This window comes from Hyperoodon ampullatus, assembly GCF_949752795.1.
Source record: "Hyperoodon ampullatus genome assembly, chromosome: 9".
NCBI lineage: Eukaryota > Metazoa > Chordata > Mammalia > Artiodactyla > Ziphiidae > Hyperoodon > Hyperoodon ampullatus.
In genome coordinates this window covers 84,664,321-84,688,467 of record NC_136922.1, presented here as the reverse complement: position 1 = coordinate 84,688,467, position 24,147 = coordinate 84,664,321, and the positions used below count along the sequence as shown (strand labels likewise).

Sequence of the window (24,147 nt, the reverse complement as noted above, 5' to 3'; positions counted from 1 at the left end):
TAATGAAAACCTACTTAAACTTGGGTGTTAAAAAACAAAGTCATTTCCCATCCAAGAATACCCCACCTACCAAAGTATACAACAGAGTAAAACTCCCAATAGTCAGAACTACAAGAACTTAAAGAACCTAGTTCCTACACAAAAGCAGAGTTAGGCAGTAACTGGATAAGGCCTGGAACAGTTTTTCCATAGAATGGTTTCCTCTTCAGATTTCTACCAAAACCTCACACAGCTAACTTCTAGACCTGCGTACAAACCTCACCAATCCCACCTACAAGCTTAATCACCACTTCTCACTGATGTGGCAACCTCCCACCTTTCTTATTGGTAAGCTTTAGGACCAGCCCTTGGGAAAATAAGTGCTAGAGTCCTTCCTCCCCTTATAAACCCAGGAACAACTGAGATGAGTTTTCTAAAAGTACAAACTTGCAGATTTGTCCAATTCTATCAGGTAACTGATAACTCCCTAGAAAAGGCCTCAAAATCAGATGATAATCCTGCCAAGATGTTTCAGTGGCTCATAAATACAGAGAGGAAGAAGAAGAGCAAACTACAGCTCTTCAAACCCCAAGTGGAACCCCACACACACACCCCCCACATGGCCCAGTCTGCATAGGCACACTCACTGGATGAAGGATGGTACCCAGAATGTTCTGGTTGTGGCAGCTCTCCAGAATGATCTGGACATCTCTCTGAAGCAGTCGAGACTCGGTGAAAAATTTGGCTTCTGCGGCAAAAGGTTCTGGTGTTTCACTGCCATCTGCTTCCCGTCGAAAAGTTGGGCACTAAAGCAAAAGTAAGGCGAGTGGGTGATGCAGCCTAGTGTGAGTGCTGGGCTCACTCAGGCCACAGGGAACCGTCCAAAAAGCACAAACCCCACAAAGCTGAGTTTGGAAAGGTCTCAAATCAGGTCTTTCAACCCTTTTTAAAGCATACTGATAAAATGCAACTAGAAATATCATCATCCCACACTTCTTGGTAAAGCAAACAAAACTCATGTTACCATGGGGAAAATTATCTTAAATATATCAATACTTGAAAATGACCCCTTGCCAAGAAGAGATTCACCACTGCCTCGCTTTAAATTCCTGATTATTTCTTTAATCAAAATGGGTATTTTATATTGACAAGCCACACTCAACGAACTTCAGAGCCTCCCATCCCCTCCTCTCTAGGTTTCAACAACCTTAGCACAGCCCACTCCAAACAGACCCTGAGTACTTAAAAAGTAAAGTCTTATTTGATCTAATTAGAACTGTCCAACTGCAAAGTTTAAAGTACTCTAGTCAATGTTAACGGCCCATACAAGAAATAAACAGTACATACGAAGTCCCCAAGTAGAAGAGTCTGTCACTGAACGCTTCCACAAACTCTATCACCACCCCGTAGCCCAATGTATGATCTGACCTTGATCCCTGACAGCATGACGGTGACCAGGTAGTAGTCGGGCAGGAGCAGGGCCCTGACCACACTGCCGTCCCGCACGTGCTCGATGATAGCTGCATGACAGAACAAACACCTTGAGTCATAGCAAAAGTCGTGCCGAGGATAAACAATGCCCAATCAAACTTCCCGGAATGCAGTTCCTCTCCCCCAAACCCCAAGAAAGCCTCCCTCCAAGAGGTGACGAAGCACCGGCACATCACGAGTGTTCACACAACAGACTCTTGCCCAAACTATTCCTGGGGGATTTGGTTCATACCAACTTCTACGTCTTTTGAACCTTCTGGGACCTCATGGCTTATACCTAAGCAACCTAGCTTATGGATAACAAAGCTTATCTGTGTACTGAGTGCCTGGCAAAAAAATAACAACAATTCAGGATTGGTAATAATTTTATTTTCCTGAGTCTGTCACTTAATATGATCTCAAAGTAGGACCAAGAACTATACAGAATGTGTGTGTGTATGTGTGTGCAAGCATGCATGCACATGGGCACACGCATATGTGTTTAGCTATATACAGAATACACATTTCTACCTTGAAGTTTTGGGGACAGTATTTAGGTAGCCATCTTTTAGAGAAAACAAGAAGATCCCCCATGTGCAAAATTATCAGCAATTTACTAGCTTGTAGCCGCAAAGGACTAACCTCAGCAAAATACATCTGATGCAACCTATATGAACTGGATTCAAGCTCCCTTCCAAAGTACCAGGGTGTTGTTTTACCCTTAACAATTTCCCTTGGGTACTAAAGTAGAATTGGTTTTATTAACCTCAAGAAGCTCAAGAGCAAATAGAGGGAAATCACCCTGAGTCATATCCATCTTTCCCCGACAGCCTCACCATTAACAGGCTTCTGGTGGTGTGAGTCCACAAAGTGCCTTGGGTTCTCAATGGTATACTTGAGGTCCCGAAGAGTATGTGAACCATTCCCCTCACTCCACATTCCTTTCTTAGCTGCTTTTGCTTGCTCCTCACATTCCGAAAGCCGGTTCTGCTCAGGACTGGGACGTGAGAAATAATAAACACATGTGGTTAGTGAATTCACAACAGAAATATCAGGCTCATCTTTGATTCTGGGTTCCTTCAGCAACTTCTCCACTTGAAAAGACCAAAGAGTTTGTTTCACATCTGTGGCTGCAGACTCAGGCCTATAAACAGAAACCCATCATGAGTGCAACTTCTGGATTTCAGACTTACTCCCTCAAACAAAAGATTCAATCATAACAGCATTTAATGAGAGTATCCAAAGAACACATGTCTCGGTACTGCCACCATCAGTGATTACAAGAGAACAAGCTGGTGGCTCAGAAGGGAGCCGTTCCAGGAGGGAGAGCTTCATTTAACCACCCCAGATTCAGGAACTAGAATCCCGGCAGAGCTCGGCAGGACACAGTGCAGGGAAAGTGACTAAGAACCACCCTTACCCCCTGTTGTCCGCAGAACAGGGCTAGGGAATGCAGAACAAATACCATTACAGAAAATGTTACCCCAAAACTACCTACACATTCAATAAGGCCAGCTAAGCAAAGCAATCTGAAGACGGAAGATTCCTTCATTAGACAGGAAACCAAACTACATACAAGAGCAGCCAGAAAGTCAGTAGACAGACCGGAAAAAAAAAAAAAAAACACCACCCAAAACAACCAAACACAGAAATGGCTCTGCTCTTCTTCTCTCATACGTATCTGAGCTGAAGTGAACCTGGAAAGCCTTTCCACGATGTCAGAGCCTCGTTCCATCAACAGCCTTCTGCAGAAACTGAAGCTTCCACCTTGACCAGTAAGGATTTTCAACAGGGACTCCTGACCTACAATTTCTCAAGCCAGAAATCCTCAGTACTGCTCTTTCCCTCCCCCTCCACACACACACAAAAAAACAATCATCAGCTTCAGAGATCCAAAATTGCTGCCAGAATTCCACAGGGGGGAAAAAAATGTAGCTTGAGATAGAAGCAAACATTGAAACTGAGAAAAGAAGGCTTTAAATCAAGACAACTTTGGAGGAAAAGGATTGGGACTCCAGGGGAGATATCTTTGTTGAGATGGTACAATACTGCTTTGGGCTTTTTAAAAATTCTTCATTCTGGTTGCAAATTGGATTCCAAAAAAACACTGCAACAGTAATCATGCCAGCAACTGTCCTTAAGATACAACTTTGGCATGCTTCCAAAATCAGGACCTAAGACAAATGTCGGAATTCAACAAATTCCCACATGCTCACACCCCAATTATAAGCTCTAGCCAACGACTCTTTAGAGTCATAAAGGACCAAAGAAGTATATGGTGACTGACTTGACCACAAAGTCTATGAAGGCAGGAAGGAGGCAAACCGTACATTTTGGCCTTTGTTCCTCCCCATCATTGGTAGAGTTCATGCAAAGATTTATCTAAAGCTTCTTCTATAGCTACAGTCATAATACAACAAGGATTTAATGATTTAAACAGCATCTTTAGGGAGTTCCCTGGTAGTCCAGTGGTTAGGACAATGCACTGCCATGGCCCCAGGTTCAATCCCTGGTCAGGAAACTAAGATCCCGCAAGCCGTGTGGTACAGTCAAAAAATAAAAAAATAAAAAATAAAAAATAAGCCAGGATTGGTTCAAGATGGCCGAGTAGAAGGCCATATGAGAGCACCAAAAGCACAACTAACTGCTGAACAATCATCGACAGGAAGATGCTGGAACTCACCAAAAAAGATACCCCACATCCAAAAACAAAGGAGAAGCCACAATAAGATGGTAGGAGGGGCACAATCACAATAAAATCAAGTCCCATAACTGCTGGGTGGGTGAATCACAAACTGGAGAACACTTATACCACAGAAGTACACCCACTGGAGTGAAGGTTCTGAGCCCCACGTCAGGCTTCCCAACCTGGGGGTCCGGCAATGGGAGGAGGAATTCCTAGAGAATCAGGCTTTGAAGGCTAGTGGGATTTGATTGCAGGATATCAAGAGGACTGGGGAAAACAGACTCCACTCTTGGAGGGCACACACAAGGTACTGTGTGCATCAGGGCCCCGGGGAAGGAGCAGTGACCCCATAGGAGGCTGAACCAGACCTACCTGCTAGTGTTGGAGGGTCTCCTGCAGAGGCGGAGGGGTGGCTATGTCTCACCGTGAGGGCAAGGACACTGGCAGCAGAAGTTCTGGGAAGTACTCCTTGGTGTGAGCCCTTCCAGAGTCCACCATTAGCCCCACCAAAGAGCCCGGGTAAGCTCCAGTGTTGGGTCACCTCAGGCCAAACAACCAACAGGGAGGGAACCCAGCCCCACCCATCAGCAGAGAAGCAGATTAAAGTTTTACTGAGCTCTGTCCACCAGAGCAACAACCAGCTCTACCCACCACCAGTCCCTCCCATCAGGAAACTTGCACAAGCCTCTGAGATAGCCTCATCTACTAGAGGACAGACAGCAGAAGCAAGAACTACAATCCTGCAGCCTGTGGAACAAAAACCACATTTACAGAAAAACAGACAAGATGAAAAGGCAGAGGGCTACGTACCACATGAAGGAACAAGATAAAACCCCAGAAGAACAACTAAATGAAGTGGAGATAGGCAACCTTCCAGAAAAAGAATTCAAAATAATGATAGTGAAGATGATCCAGGACCTCGGAAAAAGAATGGAGGCAAAAATCAAGAAGATGCAAGAAATGTTTAACAAAGACCTAGAAGAATTCAAGAACAAACAAACAGAGATGAACAATACAATAACTGAAATGAAAACTACACTAGAAGGAATCAATAGCAGAATAACTGAGGCAGAAGAACGAATAAGTGACCTGGAAGACAGAATGGTGGAATTCACTGCTACAGAACAGAATAAAGAAAAAACAATGAAAAGAAATGAAGACAGCCTAAGAGACCTCTGGGACAATATTAAATGCAACAAAATTTGCATTATAGGGTTCGAAGAAGGAGAAGAGAGAGAGAAAGGACCCGAGAAAATACTTGAAGTGATTATAGTCGAAAACTTCCTAACATGGGAAAGGAAACAGCCACCCAAGTCCAGGAAGCACAGAGAGTCCCATACAGGATAAACCCAAGGAGAAACATGCCAAGAAACATAGTAATCAAATTGGCAAAAATTAAAGACAAAGAAAAATTATTGATAGCAGCAAGGGAAAAACGACAAATAACATACAAGGGAACTCCCATAAGGTTAACAGCTGATTTCTCAGCAGAAACTCTGCAAGCCAGAAGGGAGTGGCAGGACATATTTAAAGGGATGAAAGGGAAGAACCTAAAACCAAGATTACTCTACCCGCAAGGATCTCATTCAGACTCAACGGAGAAATCAAAATCTTTTCAGACAAGCAAAAGCTAAGAGAATTCAGCACCACCAAAACAGCTCTACAACAAATGCCAAAGGAACTTCTCTAAGTGGGAAATACAAGAGAAGAAAAGGACCTACAAAAACAAACTCAGAACAATTAAGAAAATGGTAATAGGAATATACATAGTAATAATTACCTTAAATGTGAATGGATTAAATGCTCCAACCAAAAGGCACAGGCTCGCTGAATGGATACAAAAACAAGACCCATACATATGCTATCTACAAGAGAACGACTTCAGACCTAGGAACACATACAGACTGAAAGTGAGGGGACGGAAAAAGATATTCCATGCGAATGGAAATCAAAAGAAAGCTGGAATAGCAATACTCATATCAGATAAAATAGACTTTAAAATAAAGAATGTTACAAGAGACAAGGAAGGAAACTACACAACGATCAAGGGATCAATCCAAGAAGAAGATATAACAATTATAAATATATATGCACCCAACATAGGAGCACCTCAATACATAAGGAAACTGCTAACAGCCATAAAAGAAGAAATCAACAGTAACACAATAATAGTGGGGGACTTTAACACCTCACATACACCAATGGACAGATCATCCAAACAGAAAATTAATAAGGAAACACAAGCTTTAAATGACACAGACCAGATAGATTTAATTGATATTTATAGGACATTCCATCCAAAAACAACAGATTACACTTTCTTCTCAAGTGCGCATGGAACATTCTCCAGGATACATCACATCTTGGGTGACAAATCAAGCCTCAGTAAATTTCAGAAAACTGAAATCATATCAAGCATCTTTTCTGACCACAATGCTATGAGATTAGAAATCAATTACAGGGGAAAAAACGTAAAAAACAGAAACACATGGAGGCTAAACAATACGTTACAAAATAACCAAGAGATCACTGAAGAAATCAAAGAGGAAATAAAAAAAATACTTAGAGACAAAAGACAATGAAAAACGACGATCCAAAACCTATGGGATGCAGCAAAAGCAGTTCTAAGAGGGAGGTTTATAGGAATACAAGCCTACCTCAAGAAACAAGAAAAATCTCAAATAAACAATCTAACCTTACACCTAAAGGAACTAGAGAAAGAAGAACAAGCAAAAGCCAAAGTTAGCAGAAATAAAGAAATCACAAAGATCAGAGCAGAAATAAATGAAATAGAAACAAAGAAAATAATGGCGAACATGAATAAATCTAAAAGCTGGTTCTCTGAGAAGATAAACAAAATTGATAAACCATTAGCCAGACTCATCAAGAGGGAGATGACTCAAATAAATAAAATTAGAAATGAAAAAGGAGAAGTTACAACATACACCGCATAAATACAAAGCATCCTAAGAGACTACTACAAGCAACTCTATGCCAATAAAATGGACAACCTGGAAGAAATGGACAAATTCTTAGAAAGTTATAACCTTCCAAGACTGAACCAGGAAGAAATAGAAAATGTGAACACACCAATCACAAGCAATGAAACTGAAACTGTGATTTAAAATCTTCCAACAGGGGCTTCCCTGGTGGCGCAGTGGTTGAGAGTCCGCCTGCCGATGCAGGGGACACGGGTTCGTGCCCTGGTCCAGGAAGATGCCACATGCCGTGGAGTGGCTGGGCCTGTGAGCCATGGCCGCTGAGCCTGCGTGTCCAGAGCCTGTGCTCCGCAATGGGAGAGGCCACAACAGTCAGAGGCCCACGTACCGCAAAAAAAAAGAAAAAAAAATCTTCCAACAAACAAAAGTCCAGGACCAGATGGCTTCACAGGTGAATTCTATCAAATATTTAGAGAAGAGCTAACACCCATCCTTCTCAAACTCTTCCAAAAAATTGCAGAGGAAGGAACACTCCCAAACTCATTCTATAAGGCCACCATCACCCTGATACCAAAGCCAGACAAAGATACTAAAAAACAAGAAAATTACAGACCAATATCACTGATGAATATTGATGCAAAAATCCTCAACAAATTACGAGCAAACAGAATCCAACAACACATTAAAAGAATCATACACTATGATCAAGTGGGATATATCCCAGGGATGCAAGGATTCTTCAATATACGCAAATCAATCAATGTGATACACCATATTAACAAACTGAAGAATAAAAACCATATGATCATCTCAATAGATGCAGAAATAGCTTTTGACAAAATTCAACACCTGTTTATGATAAAAAATCTCCAGAAAGTGGGCATATAGGGAACCTAACTCAACATAATAAAGGCCATATATGACAAACCCACAGCAAACATCATTCCCAATGGTGAAAAACTGAAACCATTTCCACTAAGATTAGGAACAAGACAAGGATGTCCACTCTCACCACTGTTATTCAACATAGTTTTGGAAGTCCTAGTCATGGCAATCAAAGAAGAAAAAGAAATAAAAGGAATACAAATTGGAAAAGAAGAAGTAAAATTGTCACTGTCTGCAGATGACATGATACTATACACAGAGAATCCTAAAGATGCCACCAGAAAACTACTGGAGCTAATCAATGAATTTGGTAAAATTGCAGGATACAAAATTAATGCACAGAAATCTCTTGCATTCCTATACACTAATGATGAAAAATCTGAAAGAGAAATTAAGGAAACATTTCCATTTACCACTGCAACAAAAAGAATAAAATACCTAGAGATTAAATAGGTATTAAACCTACCTAGGGAGACAAAAGACCTGTATGGAGAAAACTGTAAGACACTGATGAAAGAAATTAAAGATGATACAAACAGATGGAAAGACATACCATGTTATTGGACTGGAAGAATCAATACTGTGAAAATGACTACACTACCCAAAGCAATCTACAGATTCAGTGCAATCCCTATCAAATTACCAATGGCATTTTTTACAGAACTAGAACAAAAAATCTTAAAATTTGTATGGAGACACAAAAGACCCCGAATAGTCAAAGCAGTCTTGAGGGAAAAAAACGGAGCTGGAGGAATCAGACTCCCTGACTTCAGACTATACTACAAAGCTACAGTAATTAAGACAATATGGTACTGGCACAAAAACAGAAATATAGATCAATAGAACAGGATAGAAAGCCCACAGATAAACCCACGCACCTATGGTCAACTGATCTATGACAAAGGAGGCAAGGACATACAATGGAGAAAACACAGTCTCTTCAATAAGTGGTGCTTGGGAAACTGGACAGCTACATGTAAAAGAATGTAATTAGAACACCTGAACAAAAATAAACTCAAAATGTATTAGAAACCTAAATGTAAGACTGGACACTATAAAACTCTTAGAGGAAAACATAGGAAGAACACTCTTTGACATAAATCACAGCAAGATCTTTTTTGATCCACCTCCTAGAGTAATGGAAATAAAAGCAAAAATAAACAAATGGGACCTAATGCAACTTAAAAGCTTTTGCAAAGCAAAGGAAACTACAAACAAGACGAAAAGACAACCTCAGAATGGGAGAACATTTTTGCAAATGAAGCAACGGACAAAGGATTAATCTCCAAAATATACAAGCAGCTCATGCAGCTCAATATCAAAAAAAACAAACAACCCAATCCAAAAAATGGGCAGAAGAACTAAATGGACATTTCTCCAAAGAAGACATACAGATGGCCAAGAAGCACATGAAAAGCTGCTCAACAGCACTAATTATTACAGAAATGCAAATCAAAACTACTATGAGGTATCACCTCACACCAGTTAGAATGGGCATCATCAGAAAATCTACAAACAACAAATGCTGGAGAGGGTGTGGAGAAAAGGGAACCCTCCTGCACTGCTGGTGGGAACGTAAATTGATACAGCCACTATGGAGAAGAGTATGGAGGTTCCTTAAGAAACTACAAATAAAATTACCATATGACCCAGCAATCCCACTACTGGGCATATACCAAGAGAAAACCAGAATTCAAAAAGACACATGCACCCCAGTGTTCATTGCAGCACTATTTACAATAGCCAGGTCATGGAAGCAACCTAAATGCCCACTGACAGACGAATGGATAAAGAAGATCTGGTACTTATATACAATGGAATATTACTCAGCCATAAAAAGGAACGAAATTGGGTCATTTGTAGAGACGTGGATGAATCTAGAGACTGTCATACAGAGTGAAGTAAGTCAGAAAGAGAAAAACAAATATCGTATATTAATGCATACATGTGGAATCTAGAAAAATGGTACAGATGAACCGGTTTGCAGGGCAGAAATTGAGACACAGATGTAGAGAACAAACGTATGGACACCAAGGGGGAAAAGTTTTGGGTGGGGGGTGGTGGATGAACTGGGCGATTGGGATTGACATGTATACACTGATGTGTTTAAAATGGATAACAAATAAGAACCTGCTGTATAAAGAAATAAATAAAATAAAATTCAAGAAAATAAATAAATAAAATAAAACTAAAAAAACAAACAAGCAACAACAACAACAAAAAAAAACCCTGGTATCTTTAGCCTCCAAATTACTGATGTAGCTTACACTTTTCAGAGACTAAAGTGTTAATTAAAGCCAGCTGCAGCCCATCCTACTGAGTGAACCTAACATGATATATGCACTACAAACCTTACATATCTAAAAATCATTTCTAACAAATTCACACTGACATTAACAACAAATACATTTTACCTATTACTTAAGTATATACAGATTCATAAACCAAAACAGGCCTAAAAGGCTTTGGAGAGAGATAAATTTTCCCTGACCTTAAAATATAACCACTGAGCCCCTGTCAGTTTTGCTAGATTCCAAGCAGCAGATTTTGCTTGGAATTTGATTTATTCACTCTGCTTTATTTTACATTTACTTATTCCTTGTACCTCATATAATATCATACATCTACTTGTTGTTTGGTTTGTTGTCTGTCTCCCTGTTAAATTGTTAGCAGAAGCTAAGTGTCTTTGTTCATTGCTATATTCACAGTGTCTAGAACACAGCCTGGCATATAGTAAATGCTCAATAAACATTTGGGGATGGATGGATAAATACTCTGGAACTCAATATCTACGGTGTAAGGCATAAGTCTACTGATTTTTATGAATATAAGAACAGCACTGCTTCGTCTCCAAGCCTGTTTTTGAATTATACACATCAAATGCCATTAATGAATGCCGAGTAACCTCCTCACTCAGAAAAATACACACGTACACCTGGGCAGGAATATCCTAGAAGCCATGAGAACATCAGATATTACCTATTTTATATCGGGGGCAGGAATGAAAATGCAGCAAAGCCAGTGCAAAGTCGACTCCCACAGTTCTCACCGTGGTGTGAGAGGAAGTCAGACAGTCAGAAGAGTAATGGACACTTACTTGTTCGCTCTCATGCCTTCTCTCCGGGTGGCCAATCCCTCTGCAACCAGAGATTCTGCAATGTTTTCCCCATTGGTATCTGAGGAGGAAAAAAGAGGTGTAAATCTTGTGTTTAAATCCATCTCCAATAGCAAGAGAGCCCTAATGGGACCACTTTCACCCGTAGCTCTTCAAGGAATGATGTTGCCAGCGAACGGGACAAGGCAGCAAGGTAGGGTTGGGTTTTCCGAAAAACCTCTTCTCCCCCAAAATGTCTAGTCTCTAGGACCCAGAGGTCTATAAATCTTCTCTGGACTAATTTTCTAGTGTATCTCCTGAGCCAAAGGCAATCTCAGGAACTCCAGGAGACTGACAGGGAAGCAAGACACATGCAGCAGCCCAGGAAAGGATAACTAACACTGACCTAAGGAGGGGAGGCCTGGCACCAAATGCAAATTCTGCCGCTTAATAGTCTTTCAGCATCTTGATACACGTACTCATCTATAAAATGGGAAGAGTACCTCCCGAGATGGGCTCTTGTGAGAATTAAATGTGTGTAAATCGCCAAGCGCAGTGCCAAGCACACGGCAGGAATTCACACAACAGAATCAAAAGGCAGCCTCCCACCTGGACAATCAGACAGATTCACTCAGGACTGCCTACGATGTTTCACACTGGCAAGTCCAGTTCCTCTCAGGATGTCCTGTTTTCTGCTCCAAGAGGCCACCAAGACAAGCAAGCTACACCATTTGACAAACACTTTCTCCTAGTCTCAGAGATGCAGGGGACAGCATCTCGATTTCCAATCTCACACAGCAGCCTTCAGAGCAGGCAAGAAAAATGAAGTGAAACATAAAACACAACCTGATTAGGTGCCACCTGAGCACTTGAAACATTAATTGCATTTCCATGCTACTGAAAAAGCTTTTAGGCTCTCTGTATTCTCTTAAATCTCTGCTTGTCAGCCAAAATGATAAAAGAAGACACCTACGAGGGAATCACCACATAAAAGTCTTTATAGCAGAGCACAAGCTCCTAGATAAACTGAAACACAGCAGTCTAGCTGATAGGTAACGTCAGCATAGAATAAAATTCTCTAAGGTTTATGTATTCAGTACACTATACATAGACTTCCGCAAGCAACAACAAGTTTACATACCACCCCCAAACTCAATCTAAATGCCTTGCCATTGGCCCTGTCCAAATTTCTGAAGCACATCATAAGCCCCTGTTCCTACTACCAAAAAAAAAAAGTTGAGATGAATGCTGTTCACGCAAAGAACGTTCAGGTTCTGAAGCTGAGCGTGGATCACAAGAACCTTTCCACAGAGGTTACTGCTGAGGCCAGACACAGACACGCACAGCTACCTGACATCAGTAAATATTACATTGGTTCTTTCGAAGCAACAGGAATAATCCCACAGAGTGGAAAGTCAAAAGGAAAGACTCCACAATGATGGGGAAAGTTGAGCAGTAAGGTGCCAAGAGGTCGGGGGTAGAAGGAATGAAGGCCTGTTACAAACAAGGCGAACGACCATAAAATCTCCAGTCAACAGCAAATGCAACAGCTCTCAGACAGTTCTTTGGCACAGAGTGCTTTGAAAGGGCTGCTGGCTGGCCCACTTCTAAATGAGTTCATTGCTCCTTCAAAAGGGAGAAAAATACAATTCTCTGGGCCAAACTCCCAAAGAAGGTAACAAAATGTGGTGGGTAGAATACTGAAAACAGGGAATTTGTAGGGAAAAGATCTGATGCTTGCTTATTACTAATCAAGGTATGATTGTGATCAAGTCACAATTGGGGCTGGTACTCAGAGCAGGTGGGTGACTATATTTTCTCCAAAAGTTGAAGACCAATTAATCATCTCTCTCTCTTTTTTTTTAATAAGTTCTGGGTTAACCACAAACTCTCAAATTCTGTCATTCTCCTCCATCACAAAAAGAATAGCCATGGGGCTTCCCTGGTGGCGCAGTGGTTGAGAGTCCGCCTGCCGATGCAGGGGACACGGGTTTGTGCCCCGGTCCGGGAGGGCCCCGCATGCCGTGGAGCAGCTGGGCCCGTGAGCCATGGCCGCTGAGCCTGTGCGTCCAGAGCCTGTGCTCCGCAACGGGAGAGGCCACAACAGTGAGAGGCCCGTGTACCGCAAAAAAAAAAAAAAAAAAGAGTAGCCACATAAACAACAGGGATTTACTGTATAGCACATGGAACCATATTCAGTATCTTATAATAACCTATAGTGGAAAAGAATCTGAAGCTACACACCTGCAACACAATATTGTAAATCAACTATAGTTAAATAAATTCTTTATCTATCTACATATAGCAAAAGAAAATCTTTTTTCTAAACAAAAAAAAAACAAAAGACAAAAAAGAGAGTAGCCATAAAATAGGCTAAATATATGAACACTAATTAATTAGCTAAGGCACTGTTTCATTACAGTTGGCAGTGAGAGTTGGTTAAAGTATCTGAGTGAAAATATTAAACTTTAAGCCATTTAAGCCTTTAAAACTGAAAGATGTAGATGATTTCAATCATTCTTTCGGTAATTATTTATCAATCACCTCCTATGCGCCAGATTCTATTAAACACACTAGTATGTTAACATGCTAAATTACATCCACTCTGTAAATTGCGTCAGTTTGAAAAACAAACTTTCTAAAAACAACTTTAAATTTTAAATGCCAGCTCCTCTTACCTTAAATAGACTGTTTTATAGTTGGAGACTAAGGTTATTTAAATGAACACTTACAGGTGGTCTCTCCATAGAGATATCTGTACCGAAAAAATGTTCTATAGTCCAGTGAGGTCTCTTGTCCGGTAACAGAAGATTGACCAGCTCTTACAGAATTGTATTATTTTGGGTAATGAAATTCTCGAACAATTGCATTTTGAAGACAGTACACTTCTATTTGTCTTACATTCTTCCTAGCCAGTAGCCCTCCAACAATAATGCTTAAGTGTTTTATTACCTACTATATTATTTGAATTATGGGTAAAAGGCAAATTTATTTACTTCTCTTTTTGAAAAGATTCCATGTATTTCTATAATTTCCCAATCAGGATGCAGATAGCCATTTGCTAAAAGGGCTGTTTCTCTACTGGGTAAATTGGACAAGAAGGCTCCAAGGTCATCCACAACTCACTTGTCTAAGACCTCTACACTTAAAATCAGAATCCTAAAAGGATATTGTTAGCCTTGTCATATACCCTGCTTGCTTACTTCCAGCTTACTAGTCACCCAAGGCAAATAGATTATCTAAAGCAGCTCAGTTAGAAGGCTAGTTTATCAATAATCACAGGAAACTTTAAAAGGTGTCTGCTCCCCAAATAATCCAGATGAACGTAAGTGTTCCTGTTCATCTGAATGCTTTATGGAAAACATTCTACCAATTCTTTCAATGTCCTATTTCTGTTCAAACTCCATTGTGCAATCTCACTCTCCCTCTACCTAATGCAAAAAAGACCAGAACACCTAATATCCTATAAGCTATCCGGCCCAGCTAAACAACAGGCATATGTGTGCACACACATATTTACTGAGTGCATTCTCTGTGCTGGAGCGAGATGCTTTACACATACCATCTCTTTAAACTCTCTCTATAACTTACAATTGAAACTAGGGCTTGGAAAGGTTCAGTTACGGGTTAAGTAAGAGTACATGGTAGAAGAGCCAGGAACCCACACCTACACCACTCCAAAGCCCGTGTTCTTTCCATTCCATTCCATTCCATTCCAAGTCATGTGGCTTACAAAAAACCACAAGCCCTAAACAAATCATCCTTCCCTAAAGAGAGTCCCCAGGAGGAGAAGAAAAGCCACAAGATAGATAAAGCAAATAGAAGATGCAATAGGAAATCTATAGGAATTCAATTAGCACTCTGACCTAGAAGCACAGAGCCAATGAGTTCCACAGGCTGACGGCCTAAATACAGGGGAAAATAATTCTACGCTTACACACACACCTAAACCAAGCCAGGAAAGCGGGCACAGGAGTAAACTAGGAGCAGGAGTACCAGGGCACCTACGTGCCACGAGCTCTGTGCACTTCCAATGAGACCTACAGCCAACCCTCCCAGAGCGACCTCCGCCAGATGAAAACCAGTCTTTGGAGGAACTTCAGACTTAGAGAAAAATGAGTACCTTTCCCCCTTGGTACTCACCTTTTCCAAGGTAGATCATGCCATACTCTCGCCCCTGGGGAGTCTTGTTTTCTATCGTGAAGCAGACTTCCTTCCCAATCAGCTTCTTCCGAAGGAACTCTCGAGCAGGAAATGCCCAGGGCTGAAAGACAAAATAAACAATTTCAAGAACTAGGCAGTTCTCACACGACACAATCAACATCCAAGCAACTTCACTCCTTCAATAGCCTGACCATGCACTAGGCCCTGAGGAGAATATAAAAATGAAACACACACAACATGGATCATACGCTTAGGGGGCTCCTAAAAAAGGCAGGTTGAACAGTTGGCTTAACTAGCACGAGTCCTAAAAACAGGCATCATGGTTTCCCAGACACCAGCACTAGGAATTCCCCCCATGCCCACCCCTCCACCACCCCCCTCACTGTCTACTCTCTAGCTGTCTGCTGTCTACTGTCTAGCTGGTAAGGGATCAGCTTGACAATGGTGGTTCTTCCCTGTCACTCATTAAAGACCCAGATACAAGGAGTGAGCCACACATCCACAATGGGTACTAACAGGGTCTGCATGTGATCTCAAGATACTGTGCAGGGACTTCCCTGGTGGTGCAGTGGTTAAGAATCCGCCTACCAATGCAGGGGACACGGGTTTGATCCCTGTTCTGGGAAGATCCCATGTGCCACGGAGCAACTAAGCCCGTGTGCCACAACTACTGAGCCTGCGCTCCAGAGCCTGCAAGCTGCAACTACTGAAACCCACACACCTATAGCCCGTGCTCCTCAATGAGAGAAGCCACAGCAATGAGAAGCCCGCGCACCACAATGAAGAGTAGCCCCTGCTTGCCACAACTAGAGAAAGCCTGTGCGCAGCAAGGAAGACCCAAAGCAGCCAAAAATAAAAATTAAAAATTAAAAAATAGGGCTTCCCTGGTGGCGCAGTGGTTGAGAGTCCGCCTGCCGATGCTGGGGACACGGGTTCGTGCCCCGGCCCGGGAAGATCCCACATGCCACGGAGCAGCAGGGCCCGTGAGCCATGGCCGCTGAGCCTGAGCGTTCGGAGGCTATGCTCCGCAATGGGAGAGGCTACAACAGTGAGAGGCCCGCATACCGCAAAAAAAAAAAAATTAAAAAATATATATATATATAAAAAGATACTGTGCAAAGGGATGATTTTTCCCCCATCACTTTGGGATGGTACAGACAAAGGGAGATGTCTCCCCTGAAGCAGCACTGTCATAGTCAGTGGTCACTAGCACTTGAATTTACGGTCTGGACCTAGCTCAGTGCCCCAAGTTCCCTTAGAACAGAAATGAGGAAGGAGATGGCAAGAGCTCAAAGCGTACATGATCTGCAGAAGTTCGTGTGCAGGAACAATACAGCGTATAAAAGGGCAGAGTGGTATATGATATGCATGCGTTGTCTATTACCAATTGGAGCCATAGAACATGGGCTACACACAGTAAAGGCAAAACAGTGTATCAGTGACCTGAAAAGGAAGCGTCTGCCAACCTTTTCAGTCCATGAAGATTATTCCATGGGGTTAGCCAAGAAGCTTTTGTAGAAGAAAAACATCCATGACTTCCCAGAAACCAGAAGCCAGTTTAAATGTGGCAGTCTACCAACCCACTGGGCTGGTATTCACAAAAGCAGTACTGTTAGACAGCGACAACTGTGGATAGTTCTAGGAAGAACTAATCCTGAGTAAGTGCTCTTGAAGACACAAAAACAAGCTTATCCTCCTTCATCTAATGCGCTCTCTGCAAAGTGCCAGCAAGCAGAAGAACCAACCACTCAATGGCAATGTGGAGGTCACCACATTTTAATCTCCCAGTTCTACCCGTCCTCATTCATAATAATGAAAACAGATACTGTGACCAAAGAGTATGATGACTGATAATGAGCCCAGCTACCAGCCACATCACAGAAACCCACTAACACAGCCTCATACATTTTTATCACCTTAGTGATCCACTTACTCTACAAACATCCTCAGCTATAGATCTAATGTCTAGGCTTCAGTTTTGAGTAATACACTAATACCTAAAATTCAGTAAAACACTGCTTTCCTAAATGCAAAGCTCTGACAAAACAAAGTACTCCTAAAGGAAGCCAAGACTTCGGTAAAAATTCATTTATCAAGGGTCAGTTCACAAGGAAATAGCTAACCCCTGTGGGGAAACCTCCAATTTCTACCGACTAGGCAGAATTACTAAAAGCTTTTAAGGCTTGAGGAAGGAGCACCCTTCTCTCAGGACCTCATGTTTTACAGCTGGTCAGTCACTGGGCAATAAGAGAAAGCTACACTGGAGGTTCTGAAAAGGACATACACCTTATCCTAGAGAAAGGTAACCTAGCTTCTCTAATATTCCAGCCTTCTCAAGTTGTGTTCCATCCAGAGTCAGGCAAATTCAATAAATAGACAAGATACGAGCTATGAAGAGAGGTGATTAGAAGATTCAGGAAAGCGAGTGACCGCATCACTCCTGCCGAGGGCAATAGAGCACTCCAGGAGAGAATCCTGTGCAGGTGTCCACACAGAGGACAGCCAGCAGAAGGCTACCTAATGGGGAAGGCCATCCCAGCAGAGCCTCCCAGAACAACCAGAACAACAAGTATACAGAAACTGACTCAAAGCGTTCATCACATTAGGGCCACAATGACCCAATAGGAAGAATCACTGGTCTGGTCAAATGATGTGCCAGAGCTCCACCTAGGAAGCAATGGCTGTTAAGTAGCTGAGACTCAAAACTGCCTCTTCCCTTTAGAATGCCCAATGGCAGGTGATCTAGCAGCTTGCTCTCCATTCCCAGACCCATGCAAGGTTCTGGTGTCTACCACAACAGATGGAATTTTAATCCCCATCTTTTCTTTGCACCAGGTAGACTCCTAAACTACTGAAACAAGATTAAATCCCACAACAATGTAAACCCTCAAAGCTAGCTACTTTTGTACTTGGCCCAGTGCTCGATCATCCCACTGTCCCACCTGCTCATGTAATTAATCCCTCTCTGTTGCAACCATGCCACCACCCCAACTTTCAAAAGCTCCACTGAATGTAGAACGACTGTGACATTCATTTCTGTATTTCGCATGAAACCAACATGCAGCTTCACGTACAATGAGAGCTCAAGAAATCTGTGGGAAATAAATATATAATTCCCACAGTGCCCATCAATGCAGTATCTAGGCTGCGTAGAGTAGCTAGGCAATGCTGGGGATCAGGCTGGAACAGGGCAGTGATGGCTGGGGACACACAGCAGAGCTGCTTTTATTGTCACGGGACTTAGGAGAGAGCTAAGTTTCTCTGAAAGCAGATATGAAACAAGGTGGAGAATAATCAAGTGCATGATATTTGGGACAGTGATACAAAGGGAAGCAAATAAGCAATCATGTCCTCGACTCTGTTTGAATGTGACAACACTAGACATGCTCCAAAACTACAGAAAGCCAGAGAGAAAGGAGTGCTACATTCCACAATCCACTGATCCACGAGATGTCCCTCCCCTCGAGGAGCCGACAACCGAGTACAGAGACATATAAACATGGAATAGGATGACAGCACAAAAAAGGGATGATGAAAGGTGATGTCAGGTGTGACTTCTCCATAGGATGAATCACGGGGGCACAAGGCGGAGACGGAGCTCCCGCTGGAGGGGGCGGCTGAGCCAAGGCATGAGCAGGCAAGACTCAGTTGGCCTGTTAGGAGACCCGAACACTTCCTCAGGGGTGGGACTTAGCATCCCAGAGGGGGTTCAGTAAGAGAAGACTAAAAGTCAAATCACAAATGGGATTGTAACCCTGGCTAAGGCATTTAGATTTGTCCAGCGGTAATGAGGAATCACTGAAGTATCTGGCAGTAATACTGAGCCAGGAAAAAAAAAACAACATTATATCTCAAAAACATCTGAGAGCATACAGAGAAGGAATCAGAGGGAAGGAAAATGAAGGCAGAAAGACTGTTACCTTAACATTCCAGAGTTGAACAGAGAACAATAGCAATTGTAATGAAGTTTCAAGAACAGAGAAGAGAGATTTTGAAGGAGGCAGAATCTCTAGGTCTCGATAAAAGCCTGGAGGTTGGCGGGGGTGTCTGGAATTGGGTTACCACCTGGCGTCACTGCTAACTTGAGCCAGAGCACCTTCAAGGGCATGGTGGGGGTAAAACCAAATCACAGCAGGGCAAGGAGAGACTAGATCACTGCACACAGAAATAGGGACTGTGGCTGACAAAGGGTGAAATCTGTAGCTCTCAAATACTTCACGTCACAGGGACCTTTGAAGAGTTACTAGGAGAAACTGAGTTGCTCTGGAAGAGACAAAAACCACTAGGCTGTATAAATATATGAAACTCCAATGAGAGCAGGGATCAGATTACATGGTATTCTTTCAGGTGGGATAGTTCTGGTAAGATTTTCTTGTACTGTTACATAGGCTACAGCTAAGACGCTTCAGAACAAGCTCCAACTGGCCTTGATTCTCATCCACGAAACAGAAAATTAAAACCCAACCCTTCTTCCCTACAGCCAACACTGCTTCTTCCTTCTGGGGAAATGAACTTGACTGGCTCTAGCCAACCAGGGTCAACCCTCTTCTCCTCTTAGAAGCAGGCAAGCTGTTACACAACACAAAACTGAAAGGGAAAGAACTATTCAAAACGTTGATCAAGAAAAGCACTTAGCACCCAAAATTTGAAAAGCGCTGAGAGAGATTTAATCTTCAGCACTTGGACTAACAGTACGAGAAGTCTCTGTAGTAGCAGAAATTAAATAGCCCTAGAGATTACCACAGCTAACATTTGTTAAGTAGCTTACAGGCCCAGGCTAAAAATTCCACATTATCTTGTTTAATCCACACTGAACAACCCTGAGGTATAGAGTAACCCAATACTTGTGCTTACTGAGAGAGGACAATGGAAAATAACTGATTTTGTCTATTTAGTCATTATCCCAAGAATCTAATTGCTGTTGATAGAATTTGGGGTGATTTGTCTCTATTTCCTATAACACTGCTTTACTATCTTCTTAATTCAAACAAAATGCTTTTTATTATAGATGAAAAAAACTGCATGTTTTTCCTTAAATGAAAGAACCCCGTGAGCTGCTTTTTCTCCCGCACTTCCATGGGAGGAAAACAGCAGGCGGAAGCTGAGGTACCAACTTGCCCATCATCATCAAGCTGAGGCAAAAGACAAATAATTAGAATCCAGAAGCTTCATTTTTGATAGCCAAAGCACCACTGAAGAGACAAGAACTGATGTTTCAAAGTACGGGAGCCAAGAAGACTCATGGCAGCTGCCTGGAGAGGTAACTTAAGGAGTCCAAGGCAGACCACAAAGAAGGCAAGCTGGCCAGGCATTAGAGATGGGGGAGCAGGGGGCTGAAGGGGATGGTGGAACAAAAGCTCAGAAGCTTGTCAAATCGCCATAACACATGGTTCTTGACAACTACTGAACCACAAGTTGCCCTAAGAAACTGATAACTTCCTCCCTTCAAAATGCATGTTTACACAAAATTTTGCTAACAATTCCATGGGGTTCACAGACGTCCTTAGGACACAGATCCCAGATTAAGAATCTATAATAAGGCACAGTCCTAACACTTATAGTATATGTTACCATTTACGAAAATGAGTACTACTCATATCTACTGTATAGCACAGTGAACTATATGTACTCAACATCTTATAATAACCTATTATGGAAAAGAATCTGAAATACGTATAACTGAATCACTTTGCTGTACACTTGAAACTAACACAACATGGTAAATTAACTATACTTCAATTAAAAAAAAAAAGAAAGAAAGAAAGAAAAGAAAATGAGTGTCTGCTTGTATAGGTGATAAATGCCTCTGGAGATTCAAGACTGCCATAACACCAGTAGTCTCCAGGGAGAAGATTTTTCACTGTGCATCCTTCTGAATTTTGAAGGTAAATGAAGAATTCAAACATAAATAAAAGAGCTCTGCCATAACTAATGCCAACCTCAAACAGCGGAGACTACCTAGGAAATGACTAACCTGTTTCCAGAGAAAGAGGCATGAAACACTGATAAACCTGAAAAGGCTCTAAACCTATGGGAAAGTGTATGACGGAAAAAGACTGGGATTACTGGGATTAAAGGTAGTGAATGTATAAACTGAAGCAAGCCACTGTTGATTTGTCATCAGTCCCGTGATATAAAAATACTTGAAATAGGGAGCCTGCTTCAAGATGGCGGAGGAGTAAGACGTGGACATCAACTTCCTCCCCACAAATACATCAGAAATACATCTACATGTGGAATAACTCCTACAGAACACCTACTGAACGCTGGCAGAAGACCTCAGACTTCCCAAAAGACAATAAACTCCCCACGTACCTGGGTAGGGCCAAAGAAAAAAGAAAAAACAGAGATAAAAGGATAGGGACGGGACCTGCACCAGTGGAAGGGAGCTGTGAAGGAGGAAAGTTTCCACACACTAGGAAGCCCCTTCACTGGCAGACACAGGGGGTGACAGGGGGGAAGCTTCGGAGCCACGGAGGAAAGCACAGCAACAGAGGTGCAGAGGGCAAAGCGGAGAGATTCCCGCACAGAGGATCAGTGCTGACCAGCACTCACCAGCCCGAGAGGCTTGTCTGCTCACCCGTCAGGGTGGGTGCAGGCTGGGAGCTGAGGCTCAGGCTTCAGAGGTCAGACCCCAGGGAGAGGACTGGGGTTGGCTGTGCGAACACAGCCTGAAGGAGGCTAGTGCCCCACAGCTAGCCGGGAGGGAGTCTGGGAAAAATTCTGGACCTGCCTAAGAAGCAAGAGACCACTGTTTTGGGTGCCAAAGGAGAGGGGATTCAGAGCACCACCTAAATGAGCTCGAGACGGGTGCGAGCCGTGGCTATCAGCGCAGACCCCAGAGACGGGCATGAGACACTAAGGCTGCTGCTGCAGCCATCAAGAAGCCTGTGTGTGGGCACAGGACACTATCCACACCTACCCTGCCGGGATCCTGTGCAGCCCGCCACTGCCAGGGTCCCGTGATCCAGGGACAACTTTCCCAGGAGAACACACGGCGCACCTCAGGCTGGTGCAACGTTAAGCTGGCCTCTGCCCCCCGCAGGCTCACCCCACATTCCATACCCCTCCCTCCCCCCAGCCTGAGTGAGCCAGAGCCCCCGAATCAGCTGCTCTTTTAACCCCGTCCTGTCTGAGTGAAGAACAGACGCCCTCAGACGACCTACAGACAGAGGCGGGGCCAAATCCAAAGCTGAACCCCAGGAGCTGTGCGAACAAAGAAGAGAAAGGGAAATCTCTCCCAGCAGCCTCGGGAGCAGCGGAGTAAATCTCCACAATCAACGTGATGTACCCTGCATCTGTGGAATACCTGAATAGACAATGAATCACCCCAAAATTGAGGCGGTGGACCTCAGAAGCAACTGTAGACTTGGGGGTTTGCTTTCTGCGTCTAATTTATTTCTGGTTTTATGTTTATCTTAGTTTAGTATTTAGAGTTTACCATCATTGGTAGATTTGTTTATTGATTTGGTTGCTCTCTTCCTTGTTTTTTTTTTTAATGTATAGATATATTGTTTTTCCATTTTCTCTTTCTGTGAGTCTGTGTGTGTATGCTTCTTTGTGTGATTTTGCCTGTATAGCTTTGCTATAAGGAAAAACAAGCTTTAAATGATACATTAAACAAGATGGACTTAATTGATATTATAGGACATTCCATCCAAAAACAACAGAATACACTTTCTTCTCAAGTGCTCCTGGAACATTCTCCAGGATAGATCATATCTTGGGTCACAAATCAAGCATTGGTAAATTTAAGAAAACTGAAATCATACCAAGTATGTTTTCCGACCACAATGCTATGAGACTAGATATCAATTACAGGAAAAAAACTGTAAAAAATACAAACACATGGAAGTTAAACAATACACTACTAAATAACCAAGAGATCACTGAAGAAATCAAAGAGGGACTCAAAAAATACCTAGAAACAAATGACAATGAAAACACAACGACCCAAAACCTATGGGATGCAGCAAAAGCAGTTCTAAGGGGGAAGTTTATAGCAATACAATTCTACCTCAAGAAACAAGAAACATCTCAAATAAACAACCTAACCTTACACCTAAAGCAATCAGAGAAAGAAGAACAAAAAAACCCCAAAGTTAGAAGAAGGAAAGAAATCATAAAGATCAGATCAGAAATAAATGAAAAAGAAATGAAGGGAACAATAGCAACGATCAATAAAACTAAAAGCTGGTTCTTTAAGAAGATAAACAAAATGGATAAACCATTAGCCAGACATCAAGAAAAAAAGGGAGAAGACTCAAATCAATAGAATTAGAAGTGAAAAAGGAGAAGTAACAACTGACATGGCAGAAATACAAAGGATCATGAGAGATTACTACAAGCAACTCTATGCCAATAAAATGGACAACCTGGAAGAAATGGACACATTCTTAGAAAAGCACAACCTTCCAAGACTGAACCAGGAAGAAACAGAAAATATAAACAAACCAATCACAAGCACTGAAATTGAGACTGTGATTTAAAATCTTCCAACAAACAAAAGTCCAGGACCAGATGGCTTCACAGGAGGAATCTGTCAAACTTTTAGAGAAGAGCTAATACCTATCTTTCTCAAACTCTTCCAAAATGTAGCAGAGGGAGGAACACTCCTTAACTCATTCTACAAGGCCACCATCACCCTGATACCAAAACCAAACAAAGATGTCACAAAGAAAGAAAACTACAGGCCAATATCACTGATGAACACAGATGCAAAAATCCTCAACAAAATACTAGCAAACAGAAACCAACAGCATATTAAAAGGATCATACACCATGATCAAGTGGGGTTTATCCCAGGAATGCAAGGATTCTTCAATATACACAAATCAATCAATGTGATACACCATATTAACAAATTGAAGGAGAAAAACCATATGATCATATCAATAGATGCAGAAAGTTGTGACATAATAGATGTGACA

General features: G+C 42.2%; 1 protein-coding gene across 1 annotated transcript in view; it reads right to left on the bottom strand.

Annotated features, from left to right (window-relative positions):
* Window positions 1-24,147, bottom strand: part of SND1 (staphylococcal nuclease and tudor domain containing 1) — a 424,144-nt gene that overhangs the window by 367,483 nt on the left and 32,514 nt on the right. The window contains exons 3-7 of the mRNA XM_079711118.1: window positions 15,197-15,317; window positions 11,057-11,135; window positions 2,286-2,446; window positions 1,408-1,499; window positions 627-785 (exon numbers count right to left, since the gene is read on the bottom strand). Of these exons, the coding sequence (XP_079567244.1) occupies window positions 627-785; window positions 1,408-1,499; window positions 2,286-2,446; window positions 11,057-11,135; window positions 15,197-15,317 (612 nt within the window). The remainder of the gene's footprint in view (window positions 1-626; window positions 786-1,407; window positions 1,500-2,285; window positions 2,447-11,056; window positions 11,136-15,196; window positions 15,318-24,147) is intronic.